The sequence below is a fragment of the Tachypleus tridentatus genome, chromosome 2 (genome assembly GCF_004210375.1).
Source record: "Tachypleus tridentatus isolate NWPU-2018 chromosome 2, ASM421037v1, whole genome shotgun sequence".
NCBI lineage: Eukaryota > Metazoa > Arthropoda > Merostomata > Xiphosura > Limulidae > Tachypleus > Tachypleus tridentatus.
Window position 1 is genome coordinate 128,530,461 of NC_134826.1, and position 22,388 is coordinate 128,552,848.

A 22,388-nucleotide genomic window follows, 5' to 3' on the forward strand; every position below is an offset into this window, starting at 1 on the left:
TTATTCATCTTTTAGATTGTGCCCATTTTTAGTTTCTTTTAACTCAGTTACTCCTGTATCATTCCTCACTTAAAATGTTATTGTATAGTTTTCTGATGTGTGTGTATTGCTTTTTACTTTTGATCTTGTTTTTAAATTGAAAAACAACAACTTTGTTCTTAGGAAAAATGGAAACTTCCGTGACCTAAGAGGGTTTATGACCAAGAAATAAAGTCATTTGCAGGACAGAGATGTTGTTTGGGAGGATTTTTGGGTCTGGAACTCAATACTGTAATGTTCTATAATTTCCATATTTTAATAACCAACAACTCATAAAGGAGAACTGCCAGTGTCTGTTCATGCTCTTCCCTAGAATACTAACCTGAATGTGATGGAAGCACAACTGACAATTTTCATAGTGGTGTGGTATCTGGTGAGACTGAGATTTAGAAGTGCAGTCTATATAGGACTCGCAAATTATTCACAGCTAGAGTAACCCCACCAAACCTTTAGGTGAAAATACCTGAGAACATGAAGGAAAGACTGGAAATGCCTTAGTGGATGACATATGTCAATATCTATGTCACTGGGATGAGAAGGTGGTAAGTAAGATAGCCTACATGAAATTGTGAAGTACGTGAACCAATCATAGGACAGAAGTGAACATTTTAAAGATGTGAAGTATATTCCTAAAACAAACATAGGTCATACAGAGTTATTGGGCAAGTTGTTACTCTGTGCTCATGGATTGATCTCTCACACAAGATTTGAAGACTCTAAGAACTAAGAATACCTGGGATGTCAAAGTTATCTCAGCTAAATGCTGAAAGGGCATGAAAGAAAGGTTCTGACTAGAATACATATCATACCACTCTTGATGATGAGAAACCCACTTGAAATAAAAATGCATCTCAGAACAGGTGGTATGGATATTAACACTTTTACCGATAAGCAGATAACAATGTTTGTCAATAAAAGTGTTAATACCCATACCAGCCATTCTTAGATACACATAATACCACTGTTAATAACTTTTAATATTCAGTCTACAGTTGAATTTTTTTATCAATATTCTTCAGTATTCAATTGACTATTAATTGTTTTGAATTTTGCAACTTAACTACCTCCAGTACTTTCACTATAGCAAAACCATAAACAGTAAAAAATCTTTAAAAGTACAATTAAACTTCCTGCAAATTGTTTCAAATAAACTTATCTGCTAACTATTAAATGTTCAGGCTATTGCATAACTACAGGTACAAACAAACAATATATATATATATATATACACACACACATATGTACAGGAATAGACAAAAAAGTACCCCCCCTTAAAAAATTTGTGAAATTTTATCTTTTCTTAAAAAACAGAGAAAGACATAAAACTATATGTTTCTAGAATGCCTTCAATAAGATATGTTCAAATATGATCTCAAATCTTAATTTTAACATTGGCATTTGTAAATTCCTGAACTTTATGATTTCAGTTATATTTTCTCATATAATGTGTTGTACACCTGCTGTAGTTACTTATATCTTCTTATTACAGTTAACCTACAGAATGATCAAACAAATTTCTCTACAATTGTGGTGTTATTAAAAGACATCTTAAAAATAAAATAATTGATGTTATGGCATGGCCAGGTCAATTACCTGATATCAATCTAATTGAAAATTTATGGGTTGAGTTAAACTGATTCATGAGAGATTGCAAGCCAAATGAATCTATCTTTACCATTATGAGAATAGATTAATTGAAAACTACACAAATCCAGATAGTTAACTTAACTTACAGATATATAGATAATTTGTTTAAATAATGTTATTAACACTCTTTATCCAGCAGAATTAGAAATTGAAAATATCTCAGTATCTAACACAGAAGCACATTATTTAAGATTTAGAAATACAAATAATTGAAAAGGATATCAATGTAAATATTTTTGATAAAAGAAAATATTTTGCCTCTCCAATTTATGATCTACTTTCTTTTAATAGTAATGTACCTTACCCTTCTGCTATAAGCATTATAACTTCCCAATTATTCAGATATTGTAAAATTTGTAATAAGACAATATCTTATCAGTAATGTTGAAATACTATTATAAAAATGAATAGTTAATGGATTTAACAAATAAAATTTAAATAAAATTATAAGTATTCTGTAATAAATATAAGAATGTATTAGATAAATATAAAGAAACAAAAATTAAAGACATTTTACTAAAAATTTCTAATAACTATTTTTAGTTATAAGGTCATTTACAACTTGGTACTACTTTATGCCAATGTACATCTTGCCACGTAAAAAGGTTTGTCTAGAGCATGACAGTTACAATAGACTTAATAAATTGGTGGTGGTTGGGAGCTATACTAGTTAATTTAGATAACTGGATAGGACCATTCATACTAGTATAATTCATTTAGTGGGCTACCAATCAGTGACTTTTTACCATGATGGGGGATGGAATTCTAAACTTTAAGAAGTAAGTGTATTTAACTTGCCTACCCCCACATATTAGTACCTTATTTTTCAATTAGTTTTTTTTTTCTACTTTATTTTTGAGAGCAGTTACCTTCCCACAATTGTTTGCAAGCAGTGAAGGGTGATATAGATGTGGCATGTTGTGGGCTTCAGCACCCACATCTCACTATCCTAATTTCTATTTCTCTATTCTGTTGCTATTCTTTTACTTTATTTCTTTATGTGAGACTGACAAATGGAGGTTAAGATTGATAGACGGTGTATCCCTACCACAACGTGGGTCCTTCTTTCGCAGTCACCTCCAAAACCTAGGGTACATTTTGTATCCCACATTATAGCTTGTACACTGGGATCCTTTCAATTAGTGCAGTTTTATGTTTTTTATTTTTTAAATTTATTTTCGTTTTGGCTTATTTTTGGTTATAACAAAGTAATATATGTATGTAATTTAACCTGTGGTTGAACTGCTGTAAAAGTTCTTGTCATATTTACATATGTTAATACCAGGTCCTATGCGAGTTGACACACATTTCACCACAAGTGCTCTATTTCCATTTCATATACCTGTTTACAGGTGACAGAGTTAAATTTTTAATTGACAAGCATCAACTGTCTCTTTTTGCTGTATTTCACAAGTGAACTACCTTAAAATGTCGTATATAAAAGTGAAAAATAAAAGAACTATGAGTCTTATTTTAGTTTGAAAAGCCGTGTATTCTAAGCCTCAACTTTATTGTTGCCTTCTTGCTAATTTGTAATTAATATACATCAATTCCAAGTTTAGAGTTTACACATCAGTCAACAGTTCCCAAACTTTAGTTTTAAAAATAATTGAGAAATCTCCCACTAGTAACTGATTTCCAATTTACAGTTGACATAATTGAGAAATTAACATAAAGTGTTGTAGTGATGAAAATAAATCACAAAGACAATTACATAAATTTATAAACCTTTTATTCAGTGATTGAAACTATCCTGCTCTGCTTTTCTAGAAATTAGTATTAACAAGTCAATTAGGCTAATAGCCTTCTCGGCTACAATACATCCTTTAATGTATGTAAAAAAATTTTAGCTTGATTAATATTTTTTGAAGTATCAAACTTTCAGGTGTATTAATTCACTATTAAATCTCAAAAATTGTTTACTCTAAAGGAACTGTATTTACAACTTTGTTTTTGTAAGAAAAAACATTTTTTAATTTCTCTAAGTAATACATAAAGGCTACCAAATATTTTCTTCCTTAACTTTTAGTATATTTGGAGAATGTACTACAAAAGTCTGAAGTACTTGCATTAAAGACTATGAATATACACTTTCAGGAAGATTACATCACAAGAACCATAACTACTTGTGTTCATATATTTAGAAATAGGAAGATATCATTAACCAATGTAAAAAACAACAACAAAAACTTAACCATATCCCTCATATATTTTGAACTATTGCTACAGTAATTGCTTAAATAGTTTTCAGGAATAAAATGAATAAGCCAATCTAAAAAAAAGTGTGTTATCAAAGAAATATGGATATTAGCATAATTTGTAAAAAAGTTGGTACAAAATGAAAAGGGTTATTTTTGCAATGATTTCAATTAATATTCCCAATAGTAAACTATATTTTCTTTTCTGGAACTGTACACATTTTCTGTTACTGTGATCGTCTGTCAAAACATCTGATTATACTTCTGAAAAATTTGAATTTAAAAACTCCTTTATTACCAATAACAAAGTAAAAGGAAAATGGTTATGAACTGGCAACTGGTACAAATAACAAATAAATTCATACATGCTTTGACCAGATATAATCTTAAACCATTGAGATTATAAAAACACTTGAAAAACAATGGGATGTTTCTGTTTCAAAATAGCCTCTATGGCTATCCTTGTTGATTTTACAAAAGAACACATAATAAGCTTGTATCTCTACCAATACACATTCAATCTTATAATTACAGATACACCTTTCTCAGTAAGAAAATTCTGTCCAGCTTTAAATTCTAACATCATTTTCACATGAAGTGTTGCTATCATAAGAACATTCAGTCAATAAATTACATTATCCTTCCATAATTACCGAAATAAATACTTAATACGACAAAAGTTTTCTTACCATGTTCTCAAGCTGTAAATTCCTTAACAGAAAGTAACAATGTTGATACAACACAACTCTGTGAACATGTATAATTAACACTATAATGAAATCTTTGCAAATTTAACACGAACAATATCTTTCTCTTATTCCTAAAACTGTTGATCCTTTGCAACTTATGATTTTTGTGTAGATTAAATACATCAGTAGATGGATAATTTTAAATAAAATTGTTTTTATTCATAACATTACAGTGGTTATTCTACACAGCTTGAGAAGTTTCCAGTATATATATATATATATGTACAGTTTTCTTACTATCTTTCTAGATCAACACACATTAATATATCTACTTGTTGCACAACTAAATCATTCCAACAATTAAACAAGATAGCAGCTTTTATCTGAAAATACCACATTAAATATGAAGTGAACAAACCAATTTGTGGAAGTACGTCAAACTGTTAAAGCTTGCAATTAATTTGAGACCACATTTAGTAAAGATATTTGAATCTTAAATGTACAAATTTTGTATAAAAAATGGAGGCATAAAGAACTCTTATAAAAGAGAAAAACACAGTAACATGTTGAGAGTACATTCAGACATAATTTTCCTTCCATCATACAATATCTTCTATTTTTTTACATTGATAGAGACTTTAAAAAAAAACGTATTTCTTCCACAGAGAATATATGTATATTATTCTATGAGAAATACACTAGTTGCAGAGGTAATAATCATTGCAACACACATGCTGGATTTATTCACACAGTTGCTACAAGTCTTCTCCTGAAATAAGAAAACAAGAGAACTGCCTATTCACCTCTCACCTAATCTGGATAAATCTACAATCCAAATGTTACTGAAATAATTTCTGCTAATTTATAATTTTGCATGTGTGGATATATATGTATATATATATAAACCTCTTAATTATAGTAAATACATTTTGAAATATTTTTCTCTTAAAAACAAAACTACACCAGATCAAGTACTGCTTGTTTCTAGGTTGTAGTAAAAATAAAATTAAAGTCTATAACTCTTTTTCTTTCACACCTTTACAAATGAAATAAATTGAGATACAATTTCTTACATGTTATTAAAAGCATTTAAACAGACACCCCAAAATAAGGCAGTATAATGTTTCACAATCACAAGATCTTTTCTGCACAGTATATTTAGTGGCAAACTTGAACTCAAACTATGAAAATTCTTACTTTCAGGGATTCTGCCTCATTTTAATCACAATACAGTTCTATCCTGTTACCTTTTCATTTCTCCATACATTAAGCAAGAAACATGCTAAATGTTCCTGAACATGAATACCAAGTGATGTGAAATTAAAAAGCCTGTTACTTCAGTAAGATGTGAAATATCAGCTCAAGGCAAAGGTGACCTTCTTGACAACTGAATGATGAGATGACAGGTATGAGTGCACTATCCAAGTCATTCATATAAGCATTTGGCAAAGCCTCTTCTTGGGCTCCTACTTCATAGCCAACCTGTTGAAACAAACCAGTAAATTAATAGTAATAAGATCATTGATATAACACTATGTACTACATGTTCAGGATTGTAACAAGACAAGGTCTCAAGTGGATTATCACAGAAAAACTAGTGATTTAATAATTTATTTAGCTGTGGTTGTCAGATAACAGTTTGAAAGAAATATCAAAATATCACAACTTATAATAAAAGTATTACAAAATAATGAAAAAAAAATTGTTGAAATGAAGTACAATTTTAATACAACACATATAATCACCTTCAGTACTGATCTTTAAACATTTCTTTAATGCATGATTATTACACTGGATATCATCAGAGGGAAAATATGATCACAAAATCAAAAGGCAAACAGGATTGGCAAAAGAAGCATTTCTAAAGACAGACCAAATTCATCAACAATAAATTTTAATTGAAACATGACAGAGAGTTCTAAAGTGCTATATTCAACCAACTCTTCTTTATAGTTCCAAAGGTTGGACAATATCACTAACAATGATGAAATGAATCAATGTAAGAGAAATGTGATTACTAAGATGAATACTTATAATATCATGGAACACATATACAAGTAATGAAGCTGTTATAAAGAAGGCCAAAACAAAATTAATGATGTTGGAAAATGTAATAAAAATGCAACAGTTTTATGAGACATATCATGAGAGATTGAAAATATCATTATAATAGGAAAAACACCAGGAAAAAAAGAATAAAGGAAGACAAAGACAGATGCCCATATCAACTACTGCCAAAGAACTGGGAATTACAATTATAGATATGATAAGAACAACAGGACAGAGGAATCAGTGGAAGACCATGCTCACCAATGCCCTACATGGGTATGGTACCTACAGAGAGAGATACTGCCTAAATATATAGCTCCTAGCCAAGATACTTATATGGAATAAAAGTAAAAAAGGATAATAATTAAAGATAATAAGATTATAAATTAATTCTGTCTTGATAAATAGGCTGAAATGTTAAACAGAAGAAACATACTTTACAATTTACACATCCCATACCATTATACTCAAATATAAGGTTGAAATAGACATGAATAATAACCAAGCATTAAATTTACATTTGATAAGAGCACCAAAAATACACTTGTGTTCAATAACTAACATTGTACATTTTCGTGTGATTAAAAATATGAAATTCTATTCATTACATTTAAGAAATATTGACACATAAACATAAATGCTATCTTATGACTTTACAGAAATAATAATGGGAAACAGCACAGTGGTATTAAACTTTATTTCACAAGATTTAATTTAGTAATCAAGTAGAATCACAAACACTATTTGTTGGGTTATTTCAAAATATAGAATACTTATGATCAAATTTAAGCCAGATTATTTTCGTTTAGTTAAACATAATTGAATAATGATGTAAAAATTATTTAAGTGCGTACAAAATGTTTCAGAATAAATATGAAATGTCAAGATTTGTTTTTAATATAGAGGCCTTATATCTCACTCCTCCATTGATGTATGAGAAGGAAGATACTGTTTATACTTGTTTTGGCGTGATAATATTGATAAAATGTAATAAAAATACATCTTGACGTTAGCATTAAAAAAAGGCATTTCTCAGTAAAAATAAAACCATAAATTGAATATATCATGTCACAATTAATACACATTAAATATACAAAATGCACAACTAGTTTTGATACATCAAGTATGCCATTATCAAGGGCAACATTAAAACAATTACAGTTACTGTGTTAACATAATAATAACAATTTAGCAATAACTTGAATTTGCACAAAATTAATTTTATCATTAGTTTAAAAAAGATGTACAATGTTGGCTAATATCCCTATCTCTTGACAATGATACAGTATTTTTAAGAATGAAATGGATGTAGAATTTAATACACCATGGAAGTAATGATTTGTAATAAATTTGTAACATAATGAGGTGAATGTTAGAAATACATAAATGAAGTGGTTGTCATTGTGTTAAATCTGTGTGAAAACTAGTTTGGCATTTTATCCAATTAGAATATAAATTCCAGCAATGTAGATCTCATTTATGATTTTACACAATAAACAATTTGTTCTTAAAGAACTGTCTGATAATTCTTTTATTTATCTTCAGCACAATTTACTCTTGAAATTTCATATTTCAATCAATTCTTGTTGTATACAATTACATTTCTGCTGCAAGCAGATCACTACTTACATAGCAATAAATATTGTTAAAATAGAAGAAAAACAAGTTATCAAAATTATTTCTATAGCCCTACAAAGAAAGAGAAATACATCTTATGTCAAAATTCTTTATTATTATTATTATTATTTTTTGTGGTGTTAAGAGCTTTGGTATCTCAAAAGTTTGCTCTCTAGATATGTAAAATGTTGCATTCTTAATCATTGCTCTTTGTTCTTTTGAGGCAATATGTGAGACTTCAATTACAGTGCATGTTTATAGTTCACAGAGATAGTTTACAAATGTTTTGCTTTCAAAGCTACAAATTAGCAAATTAATACATGAAACTTTAAACATTTTAATTCACTTCCTTTCCTAACAGCAATGCATGTGTTTTATTCAACTTAACTATTACTGATCTACTGTTTCTATATTTAGTCTTTTTTTGCTCCAATAATTTATGTAAGAAATCAGCTAAATTTCTACAAGATTCGAAACTATGAACAATAAGTATGAATAAAACTAAACACAATCGTATTAAGGTGCACAGAAACGGAACTGCATTTTTTCCTTCGGTTCATTAAGTAAATTGTATAAATTTCCCAGTTAACAAAAAAAATTCAAGATTGCCAGTTAGAAAAAGACTAACAGTGTGAAAATAATACAATCATGATGTAGGAATAGTAGTCTAATAATCAAGACATGTTTTGACTCAACCTGGTTTTCCCTGTATGCAAGTCTTAAGCTCCTAGTTACACTACACTGATGCCTATCCTGACATGACTAAGATATTATGATAAACAAACTGCATGCCAACAGTCAGGAATATATAACTTCCAACTGCAGTAATGTTAAAGTCAAATGTGCATTTTACAGTGTAAGATTAAATCTTGATATTCAAAGTTATGTAGGGATGATACAGCTATACATAGATCATCCTCATGTTCTTGTTTACATTCTTTCTGGCATTGCCATTCCTACATCATTTTACTAAAATGTTTATTACTTATTTTGTGACATGTTTGATCTTAAATTAATGTACTTTATAAATATGTTTAATAAAATCTAATATTATGTGTATCAAATGTTTTTGCCTTCACTTCATACAAAACAAAGGGGTTGGGACTCCCTAAAGACACCAACTGAACAGTGTACAAAGCATTAGGTATTTTACATGTTGTAGAGTTATCGCAACTGAAACGAGAAGAAAAAAAGATGAACAATTTGGTTGGTTGGGCAATTTCTGGTTTGTTGTCTTAAAATGGTTTCTTGCTTTGTTTTGGGGGTTACTGGGTAAAAAAACAAATAAAATTGAACAGCAATCATCTGTCGTTTTTCTAGTATGCATATTCATATTATTCCTATAGAGGATCTTGGTCATCCGTTCGTAAAGAATCTACAAAATCTATGATACAATATATTGATTGTAGCATTATTAGTAGGAGCAGGCTCCTGGGCAATGAGGATTTTTGGACATTATGATGGCAATGATAAGAAAAAAAAATGACTACATTAATAATCCAAATTTTATTAACCTTAGAGTAAATGCAACTTATACATAATATAAGTCACACATGTAATTTCTTTGTGCATAATTGTTTTTGATAAAAATACATTATGGAGCATTTCCTGACCATTCTTTGTGGTGAGTTTTGAAGTTGAACAGGCTGTATTACTTTTGATGCTGAAATAGCAAAATGTAAATTAATATACTTATATGTAGGCATGTAAAACATTGAGTTTTACTGACTTTCCAAAAAGTCTCTATTTCATGATACAGTATCTTATTTAGATAAGTAAGAAAATGAAATAAAAATTCATAGTTAGCTGGCTAGCTGTCAAAATTCTGCTTGCTCCACCTTGTTTAAAGCCACATACAATGTCCAACTACCTTAATGTTCAGTCCACCCCTGTTTGATCAGAGTATCAATGGAACAGATTCTCAAGTCAGTTCTTGTTATGTAATAGAAATATAAGTTGGCCTTTTTCAGATTTCATTACCATACAAACAAAAAATTGCCACAATGTAATTAATACATGGAAATGGGAATATTTGAAATCTCAATCATCAAATTAAATTTGCAATTTTATAGAACACAATTCATATGCAACACAAATTAAGTAATACTAAACACAACAAAATAAATGTTTTGCTATATTTCAACAAAACATTGAATTTTTAAAGTGTATTGAAGTCTCTAATTTTATTTTGTTGCTATATTTAAAAATTAAAATTATTTTTTGCAATGATTAAAATTTATAGAAACACACACACACATATATATCCATATTCTATATATTATATATACTGCTGTACATTTTAAAACTTGTAAATACAGAAATCCTATCCTGACTTTCAATGAAACAGTAAAAATGGCTTTTTCTGTTAATTTAATTTTCAGTTTATATATAGTTGAAATGTTGTGAACTAATATTCTATATAGTATTGAAACCATAACATGTTGTTTTCAATGACCTTAAGTAACTAGTTTAGAATAACATAAATATTTAGTTTTTGTGTTCCTCTTCAAATGATTTAGTCTTTCAGTCTCTCACACACACATTATATTTTCTGTTACTCTAAAATTCTTCTTTTAACTCTATGTAACCAATCATAGCAGTGCTATATGTACAATATATTTCTTTCATACAAAGCTAGAATTAAGATGGAGAAAGATAGGCAGAAAAAAAAGATTTATCAGTATTGTTTTTTGTGATGAGTCTTCTAATAACATAAATTAATTACAAAATAATTGTAATATTTTGTTTCTTTCATTATTTGTGTTGAAATTAAACAAGTGACAGATTTTTGTTTCTGATAAAAATGCAAACAGGTGAAAATGGACAATAAATAAGGCTGAAATTAAAAGTAATGTTATTAATATCTGGAAATAAACAGGAAGTTATGATATTATAAAATACAATTAAAACTGCAGATCTTCTGATGTCAAAAATATTTCAGAATACTCTTGGATTATCAGAAACCAAATATAACTCAAATATTGTTTTAACAATCTTTAAAATAGTACCTGCTCACTATTTAGAGTTACCCTAAGTCCAATCTTTGTCAGTTCTTCATCTGCTAGAAGCTCCAGATGAGGTGTCAGAGCAAGACAGAATGATTGGGATATAGACTCAGCCAGACGAACAGGGTCAACTGTATCTGACCTAAGAGAAAGGGATCTTACTGAACACATTGTTTGCAAATTACTCAAAAACAACACAAAGTGTAAAGGTATATCACCCAATGAAATAATGAAACCTTCCTTTCCCTGCATAAATAGATTTATCAAAACAGTTAGTTCCATTTCTTTGTCAATTACATCTTGAGAAATTAATCATATTTGTTTAAGTACAGATTATATGTACATGACTTTTGTTGACAACGTTACATCATTCACCTTGCTAGCTGCTGACTGGGTATATATATTTATATATATACAAGTAAAGAAAAAATGTAGGAATGGCTAATATCTATTCTTCAAAAATAATGCAAACAAGATAGGAGTGAGATTTACATCATTCCTACATAATAGTACAGGCAGGAATTAACATAAATCAATATACATACATACATATACACAATCAGAATTGAGTTTAATTTATCCTATTTTTGTCTGTTAATATTCTACTACACTATGTGCCTTTGCTATTATGTAAGGATGATACAAATATTATCTATACTATCTTGTTTGTATTGTTTCAGGATTGATATTAGCCATCCCTACATTTACTTTTTTTAAAAAAACAAGTTTTTATTTGTTTGCTTGTTTTTAAATGCAGTGTTTCAATAGGTAAAGGAAAGTTCTATTTATAATCAAGTTCTAAGTACAATGAGGTTCTAAGTGTATCATCTGATGTTTATCTATCATTGTCCAGAAATTCTTGCTTTACTATGTACTTAAGCTTTTAAGGAACGACAAATTTCTGTAACAAACCTAACTTCATGGAAATCCGTGATGACGAGAAAAACCACTTGTAGAGAAAAACATATGCATGTAACAATGGCTGGTATGGATAGAGAAAACATTATCTAGAGGAGCAAACAATGTTTCGACCTTCTTTGATCATTGTCAGATTCACCAAAGAAGGTCAAAATGTTGTTCGCTCCTCTAGATAGAGTTTTCTCTACCCATACCAGCTGTTTTTACATATATATATCTGACTTCATGGAGTAATGATAACATCCATTATATCAGAATTATGGAATGTTTCTAATTATTACTAGTTATTAATAACACTTATAAAAGAGGATACTACATTTGAAACTGTTGCTACAGTGAAATTGGTTGACAGCACTGTTTTGGTTTTTAAGTTATCATGTAATAAAAATAAATCAGAAGAAACAAGAATAAGAAATTCACATTTTTTGCTATAATATTTACAGATATTCCCAGAACTTATGATTCAGTCATTACATAAATACTGTTCTAACAGAAAAAACTGTATAGTGTTGTAAAGTTCTGATGACCTATTGAAGATATATTTAAAATACCATTGTGATGAGCCACCACCACACAAGCAATATGGTCACACTACCATACTGAATGATATAATGCATGAGCTGCTTGTCAGCATAACTCATTAATAATTTTTTTCATTATCTCATCTAGTTTACCCTTATTTAACAGTAAATAAAAAATATATACTTTGAGAAAAAGAAAGAAAGAAATATAGTACTTACCTTTAACTTTTTTTTTCTGCTCTTGGTAAAAGTAAAATTTAACCCCCCCCCTTTTTTATAATGATAATACCAGTACACTAAATTATTTTACTTGAATAATGCACTTGAGAACACAAAATAACAATACACACAGAGCAAATTATGTCCTATAACTATTAACTAGCTTTCTAACTAGGACAAGAGGGGCTTAAATTACTTCCCTTAGCTGCTTGATTAAAACATCACTAGGTAAGCTTTCAAATTGAAGATAAAACTGACAACAATCAGTACTTTAAACAACAAAACATTATATGTCATTTGATAAATTAAAACTTTGCCTGTTTATTGGGTATAAATGATACAGTGTAAAATGTTCCAAGAAAATTATAGGCAGTTTATGAAAGAGAGGATATTTGCAGGTAGGCATGGCATGCAGATTTGATTTTCTTGCCTATGACTCTGTAACCAAATAAGATTGAGAGATAAAAAAAATCTAGAATTTTAATTAGTAATATCTACTTTACAATGAATAATGTACAATAAATCCCATCCTTCAGAGAGGGTTGATAAATATATCAGAGAATGGGAAAGACTTGGAGAACAAATGTCACAATTGTCAGACTAGAGTAAATTCAGTTTTTTTTTTTTTTTTTAATTCCTGTATTTACAAAAGAAAAAAAAATTCTTTTAACAAAATACTCTCTGGGCCATCATCAATCAAACTTGGCAGGATGACACAGTGGACCAAGGGGAATGTTATAGGGTATTATTATTCAGCCCCACCCAAAGTGGTTCATGTCCACAGCAAAAAATATGTTTAACTAATGATCCCACAGTCTTGAACCAATTTTAATTCCTAAAATGATTTAGTTCCTTCTTAAAATTGGTTTTTATTTTTCTTGGAAAATTAAGTTTTCTCAATAAAATATGTCAAACATCCAATTTTTGCCAGGGTTACATATGAAAACCCCTTACTTTTCACCTGGTCAATTCTAAGATGTGTTTTGAATAGTATATTCATCAAGAAATCTCTTTATTTTGGTCCAGGAAAGAGAAAGCACTTCTGATGTTATTAATCAAGACACATTTAAGAGTATCAACAAACAATGAAAGCTGTATAAATGGATCAGCAAAAGTAATAAAGTAATTGTAGGTTGTTTGGTATCTATTAGTGCAAAGCAACTGGGCTACTTGCACTAAACTGGTAAAAAAAATACAACATGAAAGTAAGCTCATTGTAAAATGTAAAATTAATTAAGGTAAAACCAAAACCTCAAAAAGTATATTGATACTTAAATAGAATAAAAAAGCCAATGGCCCTTAAAAATTTAAAAACATAAGTAAGATGAACAGTGTCACCATCACTAATGACACTGTCAAGTCTCATGGGAAAAACATTACTAAAATAATGCCATCATTCAGGGACATAATGATGGCATGAAAGTGAAATGTGTGCTATTGTGACTAGTTTGTCACAAAGGCCACATATTGGTGTATTAGTCCCAGATAAAAATAAGATAAGATAAGATAAGAACAATGAATTAAAAAACTGTGGCCAATACACAATTTTGCCAAAACAATTTCAAAAAGCTCCTTCTGATCCTTACAGAAACAAGATGGCCAAAGAGCAAGAGGTTTTATTTGGAAAAGCTTATCATATTGCTCATTTGAAGTTGACTGTTAACTGGCATGGAGCTGCACCTTAAATATGGGACTGTACACCATATAGGGGACAGACATGGCAGTTACAGCACCAAAGCAGATGGACTTAGCTACAATGTCAGTAAGCTCGATCCTGCGGTTACCAACATAACCTGCTATCTAGAATAACAGGATATAAACAGAAGATAAAGAAAAACAGGCCAGTCAGTTTTGAATATTAATGAGAGCAGCACGAGAATGAACGTCAAGTGATTTAAGAGCCAGTAGAGAGCTAAGAGAATCAGTATAGAGTACAATCGGTGTACTACATAGCTTCTTCATGATTCATGGCAAGAGAAATGGCATATAACTTGGCAGTGAAAACTGCAAATGCAGACAGGATCCTGTGTGCAACCACCAAACCACAACAAACCATGACAGAGCCCACAGAATAATCTGATTTTGAACCATTCGTATAAATGGGAATGGAAGGACGGTTCAAAAGATGTACAGCAAATCAATATAAGCACCAACCCAGAGGGGATTATGTCCATCAAAGTTACCCAGGAGTAAAAAGAGAGATGGCAACTACTTAATGAAAGCACTGAAGTCTGATTTATCATGTGTTTCTCCAGGAGACAGGTAGAGAGAACAAACAGTGATGGTACAACCTAAGGAAACATGAATGGTGACTGTCTCTAAGGGTATATTGAATGATCATTGAGTGACAAAGATATGGCAAGCATGTGCTGGTTGACCAGCAGTACTACCCCTCCTTGACTCATCCATCACACAGCCTGTCATTCTTGTACAAAGAAAAACTCCTGAAAGGTAACTGTATTGACAGGTTTCAGAAATGTTTCCTCTAAGGAAAGATACACAGGATGATAAAAATGAATCAATGCCTAAATGTCATCTACATTAGAATTAAAACCTCAACTCTATCAATATGGCCATTTTTATTTAGGTGGAGGAGAACTGGGTAGAGAACCCTTCAGTTTACAATCACGTCATAGTTCTTTATTAGATTCTGCCCTCGAATAAGTGGGCAGGTCTGTGTCAGTAGATTCCAGTGACTAAACGTGAAAACGAATAATCATTCTACATCTCAGGGCCAAGGAAGAAGAACCTGAGCATACCCCAGAAGCTAGGGCCTAAGGGACTTGATCCGAGCAATCACTGGAAGAAATGGTGGGAACAGAGACAGAAGTAGCTGTGGACTTGTAAACACACTTATCCAAATAGAGCAAAAGACTGCACACGGTTTGAAAAACAACTCCGTTGGAGGCAGAGAAGGATCTTTCTGCACTCCCATTCAAGTAGTGGAATGTTTGCAGCAGCATATGTCCAAGAAGGAGGTCGAGACAATAATTCTTGAGCCTCAGGGTAAGAAATGTTGCAAACCATCTTCAAACACTGTACTTCTTTCTCCTCCATCTACCTAGGGCAAAAACGAAAGTAAGAGGGGTGAAAACTACTGCAACTAACACAGTGAGGGTCCAGTTTGCACTCACAAGCATCATGGTCTTCACCACTGCAATGAGCACATGCCACAGAACCACAACATGATGTTTTCAAGTAACCAAACTGCTGACACTGGAAACATTTGAGAGGGTTGGGAATGTATGGTGATATCTTACAGTTCAGATAACCTACCTTAACAGCAACAGGTGGGTAGATAGGTAGGTATTTCATGTTTATTGGCACAAAGCTACTAGGCTATCTGTGCCAAACAAGATGTAGTACACTATAATGGTATATGGAAATGAAGGTAAAAATATGTAAAATTAAGACCTGCCAGAAAGACTGAAGCATTAAGTTCAAACTTGTATATTTTTGTATGTGTGTATAGATTAAACATAAAAAAGTATTTCACTGCAAGAAGTTCCAGTTGTGCATAATGCTTTTCAAAGTGGAGAAGCATTGCAGCTTGTCTTTCTGCTACTTTAGCTATAAACTGTTTATACTTTATCTTACCTCTTGATACTGCTATCATTATCATTCTTGATTAAAAACACTTCCGTCCAGCGAATTAGGTATCTTTCTCCTGCATAGTCAGTTCCCAAGTGAATGCGTACACTATGCACTCCATCCAAGTCTTTCCCATCAACTGGACTTTTCACCCTATGGAGAATTAAACTTTGAATATGTTAACTGCTATTTGCTTATTTCTGTGTTAGTTATTATTTTGGTGACATTGGTTCCTATTTGGACTGTTTGTGATTCAATTACATTCTTTCATTAGAAACTCTTCTATTCTTATAATTTAAAGTACAGCTGTTATATGTATGTTAAATGCAATAATTCCTTATATGTGTTTAATGACATTTTAATTATTAACCTTCAAACTAGTGCCACGTCTTTATAGCATTCACAACTAGTATGTATACACACATTGCATTGTACAGAATAACTTTATTATTTTGTCTTTCACTGTTAAGAACAAACCAAATCACTAGGTGAAAGTGCTCATTTTCTATGTAACATAAACATTTACCTACAGCAGTAAATAGTTAGATAAACTGTTTGACATGTACCATGTTTTTCAGTGTATAAGACGTACCCCCATTTTCAAGGATATCTTCAGGGAAAAAATATTTTTCACAGTTATTTATTTATTCCTTCAACATCAGCAAAATCATTTATTATTCTTTAGAATTCTTCAAAAGTAGTTAGTGTTCATAATAAAATAAAATATGGTTGTTTCATACATTTACATAAAACATTTTTCATTCATTACAAAAACTTTCAAAAACTTCTTTTGCCTCACTGAAAACAAGTTCTGAAAGTTTACTTTCATTTGTCCTTATTATTATCTATAGTGCCATTAAGGCAATTACTCATGTTAGCTGCCTGTATAGAGACTTGTGCTCACTATTACTATAAATTTCCAAACTTGTATGTTTTTAATTGTGTTCTTTATGGATATGACTCTAGTATTGTTAGTACAATGTCTAATTTTAGTTAAAGAAAGGTCCCCCTAATGGAACACTATTCTACAGTTGTTTTCCATAATAACCCCATTTTATTTAGCCTATGAGAGAAAGAAAACAAACCCAGAGAAGTGTGAAGGTTGATTGCACTAGTTTCTAGTCCTTGCTGCACAAGGTATAATAGACACACAATTTTTGACCTTCGGTGTACAGGATGCAGGGGAGTTTTGAAACCCCTTTTTTTTTGGGGGGGGGGGGATGCATCTTATACACCAAAAAATATGGTAATTTAGGAACCCTCTAATTAATTAAGTAGTGTACCACAAGCACTTTACCACATAAATACTTTAAAAGAAAATGTGCTTAAAAAGCTGATGGAGTCCATAGACTACATCAATAATTCTAGGGTTAATATGATGACAAATAATTTCCTTTATAAGTCACTAGTAGTGTGCTTCAAAATTCTAAAGTATATTTGTTTTAAATATTTTCTATGACAACAGATACAATTCTTATAGCACTTTTGAATAGTATAATATTCTTCTTCAGGCAGAAAGGAAGAGTGAACTATTTGAAAGTGTTCAAGTTTTGAGTCTCATTTCAAAACCATTACAGCTTTTGTAAGTGGTCCTGTGTGCTAAACTACTTAATCAGAATTACAATTTTTATAGATATTAAACCATAATACTGAGATTTATGTACAAACGACAAAAAATTAAATAAATGTCAAATAGCATCTCTTACCCTAAGTTACAATCTTTATTATCCTTGGTCCACTCTAAGCTGACCACCTCATCTGGCTCTGAAGCATCAACTGGTCCACAAGCAACAGTAAAATCTCTCATTTCTCTTAAGGCTGTTCTAAGTGTCATCAAAGTTTCTGAAGGAATCTGAATGAGAAGGCCATCCTCTACAACTGCAGATTTGGCTGTAACTTTAGAGGAAGCTTTCAGTGCTCCAGTGAATACAATAAAACTGACTCCAGTTCCTACAAGCACAGAGAAGGCACACTAAATATCAGCATATTGGTTATCAAACCAGAGTGGAAAATACAGAAAAATGTATATAAATGGAATGTGATATAGCTGTAGCTTATTGAGTGAACAGGATGTCAATTACAAACCCAAACAAATTTATTACTATATAATCATCAATATAAGTTTGAGTATTTGTGACAGAAATTTAATATTAAGGTTATTTTTGACTGACTTCACATAATTCTGGGACAACTTCTTAACTTTGTGTGTGTTTAGCTAGAAACATCAATTTTCTACTTTTATGTATGTATTTCAATGAAGTAACATTTTTCCATTCCTTTCCATTCCATTTAATCTGTTTTATAAAATTTTGCTGAACAGAGGTTGCTTACTTTTCTGTGTTACATTTTGAATATTAATAGTCTGGGTCTGATAGATTCCATCAGTGTTCTGCACACATACCAGATGAGAAACTGCTTCTTTGCTGAAGGTTGATGCCATAGCCAACACATTTTCATTGTTATTATTTAGCACTTTCATCATCTGATAAAGAAAAATGGCAAAAAAAGGGCTATGAAGGTAGACATAATAGCCTGTCATTATATTAAACTATAACACACACAATGTTTTACAAAAACTTTAAAATATAATTCCAAACTTTAAAAATATCAATTAAACTGCAATGTTCTTAAGCTTTAAAATGTTATAACACATTTTTATTCATGACATATAACAATGTTTTTGGACAATACAGGACTAATTGGTCCATTGTGGCTGTCATATCCTCTAAACTAAATGAAAATTATTAATAAATACATACATTAAAAAAGAAATGTTTAAATCAGCCCTTATCATTCATATACTTATCAAAGCTTTCTCTTAAACTCATTTAAATTTACTGCCTCTGCAACATTCCAAGGTAACTCATTCTGGTGGCCAACTACCCTGTTTGAATAATTAAAACTGTCTTAGCTGAATATGACATCTACATAATAAATAAAACTGCCTTACCTCAAGATGACATCTACCATACCAAAATTTGTACTTACATCCTCTAGTCCTACTATTTTAACTGTTAAATATGAAAAAAGATGAAGCATCACCACTATCCATTCCCTTTACAATCTTGAACACCTCAATCAGATCCCCCACTCTTCTTTTTTCAAGAGTAAAGAATATGAGAGATTTCATCCTCTTCTCATATGACAATCCCTCCATCCCAGGTATTTTTTTAGTAATCCTCCACTAAACCATTTCTAATAATTCACTGTCCTTCCTAAGGATTACACAGTGCTCCAAATGAAGCCTAAACAGTGACATAAACAATAAAATTACAGCCTCCTTAGACTTGTATTCAATATTTCTGTAGATAAAACCTAAAATACCATTTGCCCTACCACTAACAATAGCACACTACTTTGATGGCTTAAAGGGCCAATCAACCATTACACTAAGATTCATTTCTTCTATAACACTGTTGAGGTTATTCCCATTTAAATTTACTTAATTTAAATTATGATAACCCACATGCATTATCTTGAATTTATTATAATTAAAACCCATTTGACATTTATTTGCCCAATTCACTATTTGATCTTAATTGTTTTTGTAAATCAGCAACATCCTCTTCACAGCTAGCAACACTCAATACCTTAATATCATTTGCAAATTTAAGTAATTTATTGATTACTCTTTCATCTGTCACTGATGTAAATAAAAAAAAAGCAAAGACTGAGCTTTAAGGTAGTCCACTTGTGACATTAATCCAGTTTGATTGAACTCCATTTGTAACAATCTTCTGCTTTCTTCCATCCAGCTACTCTTCTATCTAATTTGCTAACTTATTTCCCACAGCTACACAGATAATTACTTATAAGCCTTTTATATGGCACTTTGTCAAATGCTTTCTGAAAATCCAGATACACCAAATCTACACCTTTACCCTCATCTACATAAAAATGGCTTTGCAAAACATCTTTTTATCAAAATTTTCCAAAACTATTCCCACAATTGAAGTAAGGCTAACGAGTCTATAATTAATGAGACACTTATCACCTTTGAAAAAAGGAATTGCATTAGCTAACTTCCAATCCTCTAGTACCTTCCCTCCACTCAGGACTTACAAAAATAGTAGTAAGTGGCTCACATATTTAATCCTGAACTTCCTTCAAAACCTTTGGAGAAATAGTATCTCGCTCAAGATCCTTATCATTCTTCAAACTTCATAATATGTTTTTAACAAGCTCAGAATTAATGAATACATTTTGCTTGATCTTTTTTTTTTTCATCTATCAATTGTATGAGATGTGGAATCCTCCTTAAATCTTCAATAGCAAAAATTGAAAAAAATAAGTAAAATTTAATAACCAATCTATCTCATGATCAAATATTAGAAGTTCTCAAGGGTCCTACTCCATCCTAGCATTATGTTTACCCTTAGTATATTTAACATAATCCTTACTGTTAATCCTTACATTTTCAGCAAACCTTTTATCAAACATCTTTTTTTTGATGTCTCAGTTTCTTATTTCACCACTTTTTCTTGATCTTCATTAGTCTTTTAAATTTTCTGTCATACCAGCCAATTTAAATTTTTGATGTTTTTCTCTAATTTTATCTCTTGTATTTACAAACTTTATGAACCAACCTGGTTTTTACTTGCAGCTATCCTTTTCTTTCTGTAAGGAATATGTTTACTTTGACTGAATATTTAAGAACTTTTAAAAAAAAAGTTCCACATCTGACCAGTGTCTCAAAATAACTCACTTGTCACAGCTCTTCAAAATATGCTGCTTTGAAATTTGTAACCAAAATATTCTTTTTTTTTTATCTCCATAAGCATGCAAAACAATGGACTTAATATTGCAACAGTCACTTGCACCCAGAAGTCACCCAATTTCCAACCTCTTGGTCACTTCTGTATATGAAATTAAAAATACATGTTAAATGGCAATGTTTCTTGTACAATCAACTGTTGAAGAAAGCCATCTTTAACAGTTTCCAAGAATTTTGCTTCCTCACAGCTTGAATCTAGAATTTTCCAATCTATATTACTGAAATTAAAAACACTAGCAGCTTTGAATGTAATATTTTCCTGAACACATTACACCATAATAAAAATTTATTTCTTTAATTGTAAGTAGTTCTAGGTACATTGTATGTAAATACTGGAGAAAGAAAGTTTTAATTTAAACATATACATTGATTCTCATGAGAAATTTTGTAATACATGCAAGACTGGTTTATACAAAACATTTGGACACAATCCAAAGTTTTAAATTTTTCTTTCAGTGAAATTCCTAAATTATAAACAAACAATTGTATTGTATTATGACAAAATTTTATGTTTGTTTTTCACTAAATTCGAATTTTTTCTTTAACTTAAATATGCTCCAACACTATGTCAAGAAATGTTAGAACATTCTTTATACCTAAAGAATGAAGCAACATTAGTCATAAGCCTTTATAAAAGAAAACAGATATATGGAACCAAATATTCTATTAATACCTGGTCATAGTGGTTTTGTGGGATGTAGATACAAGTTTTTTTGTCTTTGATTTCAGCATGCATTCCAGGAACTGTAGATAACTTGTACTGGTAGTTCCGAAAATCCTGTGTAAAGACAAGAGGTTATTTTTACATATTTTAAACTTGTACCACCTCTATAACATATTGAACCAATTTTTCCAATCCATGATACACTCTAATGCTAGAAGGCATTATCTTAATTATAATTACTTTTGTATATAATTAAATGCACAACCATAGGAAACTCAGCAGTTATTTACAGCAACACCTAAAGAAAAGACTGTAAAACAACAAAACTTCCCAACCTTGAATTAATTTATTTTTTAACCCTAAAATGCCAATGTGGTTAGTTTAATATACAAGTTTAACTTGGAGGGATCACAGGAAATCCATGCTGACATTCGAGATTTAAATGTGACAACTAGAC

General features: G+C 30.6%; 1 protein-coding gene across 16 annotated transcripts in view; it reads right to left on the bottom strand.

Moving 5' to 3' along the window:
• Positions 1–3,401: 3,401 nt before the first annotated feature.
• LOC143245084 (uncharacterized) overlaps positions 3,402–22,388 on the bottom strand; it is a 63,528-nt gene continuing 44,541 nt past the window's right edge. For 13 of the 16 annotated variants that reach the window (XM_076490941.1, XM_076490935.1, XM_076490932.1 and 10 more), the window contains 6 exons: positions 21,941–22,045; positions 18,825–18,975; positions 18,200–18,443; positions 16,500–16,646; positions 11,248–11,386; positions 3,402–6,055 (listed from right to left, as the gene is read on the bottom strand). In XM_076490941.1, coding sequence (XP_076347056.1) covers positions 5,906–6,055; positions 11,248–11,386; positions 16,500–16,646; positions 18,200–18,443; positions 18,825–18,975; positions 21,941–22,045 — 936 coding nt within the window. In that variant the 3' untranslated portion in view covers positions 3,402–5,905. Of the gene's footprint in view, positions 6,056–10,109; positions 10,172–11,247; positions 11,387–16,499; positions 16,647–18,199; positions 18,444–18,824; positions 18,976–21,940; positions 22,046–22,388 lie in introns of all 16 variants that reach the window. The other 3 variants (XR_013025464.1, XR_013025463.1, XM_076490944.1) reach the window with 3 other exon arrangements.